This window comes from Tauraco erythrolophus, chromosome 2 (assembly GCF_009769465.1).
Source record: "Tauraco erythrolophus isolate bTauEry1 chromosome 2, bTauEry1.pri, whole genome shotgun sequence".
Classification (NCBI taxonomy): domain Eukaryota; kingdom Metazoa; phylum Chordata; class Aves; order Musophagiformes; family Musophagidae; genus Tauraco; species Tauraco erythrolophus.
In genome coordinates this window covers 104,067,918-104,075,905 of record NC_141466.1, presented here as the reverse complement: position 1 = coordinate 104,075,905, position 7,988 = coordinate 104,067,918, and the positions used below count along the sequence as shown (strand labels likewise).

At 56.8% G+C, this 7,988-nt stretch overlaps 1 protein-coding gene across 1 annotated transcript; it reads right to left on the bottom strand.

Annotated features, from left to right (window-relative positions):
• Positions 1-3,905: 3,905 nt before the first annotated feature.
• On the bottom strand, positions 3,906-6,240 carry ZFP36L2 (ZFP36 like 2 zinc finger CCCH-type). Its single transcript, XM_086628908.1, is given in 3 exon segments — positions 3,906-4,658; positions 4,660-5,337; positions 6,027-6,240. Coding segments are annotated over 3 exon segments (1,482 nt in total). The 5' UTR covers positions 6,078-6,240.
• Positions 6,241-7,988: the final 1,748 nt, after the last annotated feature.

Genomic DNA, 7,988 nt, shown 5'->3' with positions numbered 1-7,988 from the left:
AAAGCAAGAGAACATTTGCTTAAATCAACAACAGAAGTCACCGTTTAAAGGTTAACACTTGATTACGCAGCGCAAGAAGCAGACACTTATCTTCCCAGTTCAAGGACTCCTGGGTTTCTGAACAGCGGCACACAACGCTGCAGGAGAATGTTCTGCAGTGCACTTCTGCAGACGCACAAACAAAACGGGGCGCGGGGTGGTTGGCCGCAGAGCATCGTCCACTCGGGGCAGGGCAGAGGGCAGCTTGGGCCCCACTCTCCCCATGCACTGGCACGCCACTGGCCTGCTGGGGGACACCGGTGGGCGGCCACCCACCCCGTCCCCGCGGACTTTTCAACGCACAAAACGCTGGCGTCGACACCAGCGCAGTTGCGTTTCATGTGGGGCGGCTGCTGCAGAGCTTCCAGGGCTCTTCTTCCAGCCAGGAGGCACCAAAGCCAACCCCAGCACCCTCACCCAGATCCTGTTCAACCAACAGAAAACCGCAGGGAAGATGAAAGTACTGCGCTGATGGAGTACAGCTGTCCTAGATAAGGGAAAATAGCAATAAATAAGGTCCTTATCTCCTGTGGCAAGAAAAAGGCGGGCTCAGGGGAAGAGGTGGGCAAAGGAGGGAAGTGAGAAACATACCTCAGGCAAGGAAGAAAATCTGAAACTAAACGACACACGCACTCCTAATTAACACGGTTTTAGTTTGATGATTAGTTTCAAAATCCCGAACGGGAGTTGAGACATCAGCTTAGACACCAGTCAAACCAACAGCTACTCTCTGTCCCTGCAAAACACCGGAGAACTCCTCCTTGCAGCCATGGTATCCGTACCAGGGATGCCTGGGGAAGGACCTGGTGGTGCTTGGTGGTACCCTGCAGGCAGCACTCAAAAGAAACTGCCTTAGAAATTAGTTTGGGAATCGAAGGGAGCAATTCTGAGCCAAAACATCAGACAGATCCATAAAAACCAGGATGATTGCTGTAGCTGGACTGTGTTGTCATACATTGCTTACGTTTGTTTTAAATTTAAACCCAGAGTCAGTCCAAGGTTTGTTACACAAACATATGGCACCGGTATTACATTCTACCTTGTATTTATAGAACGTACTGTGGCAGTCCAGGCAGTGCAGAGATGCCGTAACGTTAACAACATTTATTATTAGTATGACAAAAGAAGAAAAATAAGCTGGTAGAAATCATGACTTAAAAGTTGAAGGGATTGACTGGCATATGGAACTGAACTGTGGAGTTATTAGCGAAGAAAATTCCTCCAGCACTAATGAACACACAGTCCCTAGGCTGCCACATATTTTGTTATATAAATATACCCTCAGAAAGGTAATTTGTTTAAAACCCAAGCCCTGACAACACGTTTAATGCTAGCCTGATTAACACCGATATGCCCTCAGCCGGGTGATGGAAGCGTTGAGGCAGAAGTCCGCATTCCTCCAAGTGAAGAGGAACAAAGCTTTTGGGACAAAGGGTAAACCTTAATTATGCTGTTTTATTACCCAAACTGCCATTTCCTCCTTACCCCAAACCAGCCAGGGAGGCTAATGGCACGCTCACATATCCCCATAAGCAACACGATTGATAAATGCCATTACTCGATTTTTCCACTCCAGCTGTTAAGTTACCAACAAGCAAAGGCTTGATCCTTTACCCTCTTTTTTTAAAAAAGAAATAACCAAAAAAAAAAAAAAAAAGGCAGGATACAGTACACAGCTAATACTCCCGAACCTTCTGGAAGTGTTTATTAGCTTTGGCCAGCGACCAGTGATTGCTGGAGGAGTGGACTGGAGCTGCAGTGCAAACTGGTTAATCTGTAGCTACGCATATTTGTGATTGGGGGGGGGGGGGGGGGGGGGGGGGGGGGGGGCGGGGGAATAGGGGGGTACTGAGGGGGTGTGTTTATGTTTAGCAAGAAGTACTGGCTGCCTGGCAGACAGGGCTTCAACAGTTTGAATGGCTACTTCTCTTGTGTTTTTTTTTTTTTCCAAAAAAATTTTATTGGGAGAACTACAAAACATTTACAGTACAAAGTTTACAGTCTCACACAATCTGTAGTGAACTGACTCCCGAAAAATATATTACAACTCAAGTTGACTTATCCTTTAGTTACATTCAAAACATACTTCTGTTAAAGTAGTCCAAAAGAGTACATAGTGCTCAATCTGTACCTATGTACAAACAAAACTAAGCTACTGCTCATTCATCCACCGTCCAGGAAAGTTTTGGAAAACTCCCGACTTTCTACATAAGGACAAAAAAAAAATTACAAGTTTTGGAATTCAATTCAACAAGATATGTTCATGTACTGTATAAAGTTTCAGATCCAAAGATGGCCTCCATTCTTATAAAATAAACAATGGCGAAAATTTGCTGCAGTTAAAACCCATCCCTACATTCAAATTATCTCAAGCATTAAGAAAAATACTTATTTGGTTGAGAGATATTTAAGGCAAGCGTGGACCCTCGAGAAGGCACTGTGAGACGTTAATACTGGGACCCTCAATTATTGCTACATACTTTGAGACTATATCACAGTGTGATTGGTGGAGTTAGGCAACAAAAAGACTTTTTGGTTACTTTAAACAACTCTGAATTCGATTTGCCACTTTGAAGTCTGATTGCTAAGTCAGTCCTTTTTTTTTGTTGGTTTTTGCTTTTTTTTTTTTCTCGTGGACGGGCTACAACCATTTACATTCTAAAAAAACCCATAGAAATTCCTCAAACTACTTCCACAGCATCGAGACCGATTTCTATAAAGAAACCATGCAATCTTTCAGATTTACGTAAACAAGGAAAGAAATTAATGAAATAAATATTACATACAATCTCTTAAATTAAGAATTTTACTCATTTACAATAAAATAACCAAGTGAAGTTACAAAAAGGCATATATTACTGTGAAAAGAACACACTCCACATTTCGCCGATTAATAATGGCAATCATAATTTAAACATAATAAAAGAATATATATCTATTGCTTTTCATCATACCCGATAAATACAGTATGAACAAATTACCAATGTATACTTTTCACAAGATAATAAATAAGTTAAATAGTTTCATATTGAGTTGTGTGCAGTGACTCATTCATGCAATCAACTCAAACAGCTAAAAAAAAAATTAAAAAAAATCAGCAGTTATTCTCCAACAATTACAAACTAAACTCAGTTGAGTGCTTCCAAATAAAGCAACAACAACAAAAAAATTGTTCTAAGCCAAACATCCACTAAGTGGTGGCAATGGAACCAATATTAAACTTTGGAATGAAGGTTTTAGCATTTGTTATAATAATAATATATAGGTATATAAAAAAGAAGGTTGTTATCAAGGCATATTCTTGGCAGGCTGTTGGATTTTCCTTTTTTTTTCTTTAAAAAGCTTATAGGTTTAGTATGTTCTGTGTTTGCATTTGAACTGGATTGAAAGACAAACTAGTTTGTAACTTTTTTTTGTGTGTATCTGAAGGTTTGGAGGAGCTGGACAGACAGGACTCGCGCTCCCCGGATTGTTTGTTGCTTTCTGGTGGTGTCTTTTCTAATGCTCTTTTTCTTTTTTTTTTTTTTTGAACACAGATGGAATGGCTGCTGCTGGTGCGTATCATAACTTGTCTCCAAAGAACAACAACGACATAAAAACCCCGAAACAAAAATCCCCTTCTTCCAAGGTCTCTCTATAAAAATAGGTTTGTTCAGTTCGTGTCATTTGCCCTTTCGCAAGATGCTTTTTTTGTTTTTTGTTTTGTTCAGCTCTCGGTGTGTATATATAGATAGATAGATATATATAAAAAACAAAAACAACCAAAAACAAAGAAGAAGGAGGAAAGGATTCACTTTCTTCGCTCGTTAACTTACTTGCTCGGCAGCCGCGGGGCCGGGCGGCGGCGGCCCGGTCCCCCGGCCGCCCTAGTCGTCGGAGATGGAGAGGCGGCTGAAGATGGGCAGGCGGCGGCCCGAGTCCAGGCTGGGCGACTCGGAGCCGCTGAGGGAGCCGGAGCTGAGGGAGCCGCTCAGGTAGCTCTCCCGGTCGGAGAGCGAGTCCGGGGGGCTGGGCGGCGCGTCGAAGACGGGCGACTCGGAGAGGCGGCGGAGGGGCTGGAAGCTGAAGGGCGGCGAGGCGGGGGGCGGCGGGCAGCCCCCGCCGGGCGGCGGCGGCGGCGGCTGCTGCTGGCAGCGGTAGTAGGCGGCGGCGGCGGCAGCCGCGGCGGCGGCAGCGGCGAAGTTCTGGGTGTGGAGGGCGAGCGGGGCGATGAGGCTGCCCAGCTCCTGGCCCGAGAAGGCGAAGGCGTTGTTGGCGCAGGGCGGCGAGAGCAGCTCCTCGCAGTAGGAGGCGCAGGCGGGCGGCGGCGGCGTGCGCGACCCGCCGGGGCTCTCCAGCAGGGCGGCGTCCAGGCGGCTGCCGGGCGGCGGCGGCGGCGGGGCGGCGCTGTGGGGGTGCGGGTGGTGATGGTGGTGGTGGTGGGCGGAGAAGCCGGAGAAGCTCAGGCTGTGGTGCAGCTTGGGCCGCTCGCCGCCGCGCGGGTGCCCGAAGCCGCCGCCGCCGCCGCCCAGCGGGTGGTCGCGGGGGGCGAAGGCGCGGAGGTCGCCGGTGCTGCCGGCGGGATGCGGGGGAGGGTGGTGGGGGTGGTGGTGCGGCCCCGCCGCGGCGGCGGCGGCGGCGGGGGGGGGCGGCCGTGCCCCCGCCGGGCGCCGGGCGGCGCTCGTCGGCGTTGTGGATGAAGTGGCAGCGCGGGCCGTAGGGGCAGAAGCCGATGGTGTGGAAGGTGCGGCACAGCTCGGTCTTGTACTTGGGGTGGCGGGTGAGGCTGCGCAGCTCGTGGAAGCCGTGGGCGAACTGGCACTTCTCGCCGTACTTGCAGGCGCCGCTCTCCTCGAAGGGGCGGCACAGCTCCGTCTTGTAGCGCGTCGAGTTGATGGGGGCCCCGCCGCCGCCGCCGCCGGAGCCGCCCCCCTTGCCGGCCGCCGCCGCCGCCTGCTGCTGCTGCTGGAGCTGCTGCATGAGGTGCTGGCTGCGCTCGCCGTTCTCGCTGAAGGAGCGGTCCCGGAACTTGTTCTCCTTGTTGAGCAGGGCCGTGGGGCTGCTGCTGCCGCCGCCGCCTCCGCCGGAGCTCGTCTCCTTCAGGCTGCCGAACGAGGAGGAGGAGGAGGAGGAGGAGGTGGAGGAAGAGCTGGAGCCGGTGGGGCTGGGGAACTTGGAGCCGCCGGCCAGCGCCGGCAGGTTGCTGGTCGAGTGCCGCCGCAGGAAGCCCGGCGCGAAGCTGGAGCTCGGGGGGGTCACCGGGGTCCCCACGGCCTTCTTGTCCAGCATGCTGCTGAGGTTGGTCAGGGACTTCTCCGTCTGCCGGGGCGGGGGGATGGAAGGGAGGGAGGGGGGGAGGGGGCGGGGGAGACAGGGAGCGGGAGAGAGAGAGGGTGTTGCAGGGTGACCGCCAGCCCGCCGCCACGGCTCCCGCGGGTGCCCAGCGCCCTCCTCCGCGGCACCGCCGGGCGCTGCGGGCGCACCGCGGGGGTCGGGGCGGGGGTGGCGCGGCACGCCGCCCAGCCGGCCCCGAAAGCGGGTCTGCTGCAAGCGCTGGCGTGCCAAGGCGAGCGGGGCAGAGTCGGGGAGAAGCGCCCTTACGGGCCGTGGTACACGCCTAACTTTTTAAAAAGTTCCTCCCAGCAGCGCAGCGCTTGCGAGCGAGCGCCTGCAGAGCACCTCGGCGCCTCCACCAACTCCAGGAAAAAAATAAACAAACCCACCCAGAAACCCCCCGTAGCGAGGACGCAGCACGCCTCTGCGGCTCGCAGCCTTGCATCAGCCCCCCCGCAGCGTGACCCGCGCTGCTTTAAGCCGGCCGGCTGTCAGGCGGCGGGAGACGCGCCCGCAGAACCAGCCGCACGCCCCGTCCCGAACGGGCGCGGGCCTCCCGCCTCCTCGGGATCCGTCCGCCGGCCCGAGCAGCCCAGAGCGCCGTCCCGCAAACCGCGGCCCTGGCCTGGCGCTTGCAGCCTGGGTCGCGCCTTGGGAACTACGCTCCTCCCTACCTTGCACAAGAAGTCAATGTCGTAGAAGGCAGATAAAAGTGTCGTCGACATTTCTAGATCCTGTAATGGTCGGATATACAGGAAGGACCGAAAGATCCCGCTCTCCTCGGAGGGTTTGGAAAAGCCACGACTAGATAGGAAGGGGCCGTTTGCTTGAGATCCGAAATGGTCCCGTCTCCTTCCCGGCGGGGCGGGCGGGACGGCGGGTGCCGGGCCGAGGCGCCGACGGCGGCTGCACAGCAGCGAGCGAACTGCGGGAACTCCGCGGTACCCAGCGCCGCCCCCATATAAATGCCGCCGCCGCCGAGGTCCGCGGGGGCGGTGCCCCGCTCCGCCCGCCCCGCGCCGCCCGACGGGCCCGCCCCGACCGGGCCGCCCCGACCGGGCCGCGCCAAGTTTTGCAGAGGGCCGGGAGCGTGCGACGGGCGGGTGCGTCCGCGCCGCTGTGCTGCTCCGCTGCGCCCGCAGTGGAGGCGGGACGGGGCACGGCACAGGCCGCTCCCGGCGCGGCACCGGCCGAGGCAGAGCAGCACGGCGCCTTACGGGCTCGGTCCGTGCGTAACACCCGCTTTCGCACCCCTCTCCAAACTCCCAGTGCTCCCGCGCTTGCTGAGGCCGCAGCCCCCGTCACCGGGCCGGGAATGGCCCGCGCAGCCGCCGGGCAGCCTCGCCGGGCGGGTGGCGGCTGCCCTCGAGCGGAGGCGGGAGCGCAGTGCCGTGGGGGAGGCGCGGCCGCGCCGGGGACACCTCTTCCTCCCGCCCCACCGAAAATAAACTTTTGCCACGTAATTGGTTTGAAACAAAGGTCGGGTCCGCGCTGCCCCGGTGCGACCGGCGGGACGGCGGCTGGCCACGGGCTGCGCGCCCCGTTTTTTTTTATTTCTTTGGGGTTTTTTTAATTGTTTTGTTTCTCTTTCCGTTTGGAATTTGGGAGAGGTTGGCGGGCAGGCGCGGAGGCGAGGCGGGGTTAAACCTCCACCGGCCAGGCTGATACGCGACCGCCTCCCCCCGCCCACGCTCGCCCCCTACACACCTCGCCCCCCGCCGCGGCTCGGCAGCCGCCCAGGTCTTGTGACCCGCGGGGCTGCGCCAGCCTCTAGCCCGGCCCCGGCGCGGCCGCTGAGTTCCGCGTCCCGCCCGCCGCCCCGGGAGCCCTCCGCCCCTGGGACGAAGGCGAAGGCAGCGGCAGGTCCGTGCCGGCGGGGCTCTTTCCGCGGGCCGAGAGCGGGCTGCCGTCCAAGGCGGGCCGGGAGCCGCCGTGCAAAACACTCCCTTCCCCCCCTCTCCGCCCCCCCCCGCCGCGCTGATAAGGCTGCGCAAACACGACGTGGGAACGGCGGCGGCGGCGGCAGCGGCCCTGCACACCCCCGCCCCCCCCTCCGTCCTCTCCCGCGTTTGCTCAGCCCCGGGACAAATGGGAAGGGGAAAATGGACGGACGTGTGAAGTTTTATTGCTGCTAAAGCTAGCAGAGGCGTTTGATCCTCTTTAGCTTCCGAGCCGGGATGTCAGGCCCTGGAAATCCAAGGGTGCAAATCTGACCACGTCAGCAGGAAACCTGCACTTTGAAAACACATTTGCAAAGGAAAGCAACTCCGGGGGGGGGGGCGGGTATTGGAGCACTTTGCGTTGGGTTTTCACACTCGGCCGCTCGGCCGCCGTGCACCTCACGCTCCCATTTGGTTGCTCCCTTCCTCCTCCTTCCCGCCTCGCTTCCCCCGAGGCTACGGAGTTGCGGGGGGAGGAAGAGCAGGCGGGACCCGCCGGGCGGACCCACGGCAGCCCGGGCCCAGCTGCTGCGTGGGGGCAGGGGGAGGGCCACTGTGAGCGCTCACCGGCGGAGGAGAAAGCCCGGTCTACCAGGTTAAGGCTGAGTTTAACAACAGAAATCGAAAAAAAAACGCCCGGGAAAGACGAGGGCTGCAGGAGCTGGGGGATAAAAAGCCCAAACCTCGTTTCTTCCC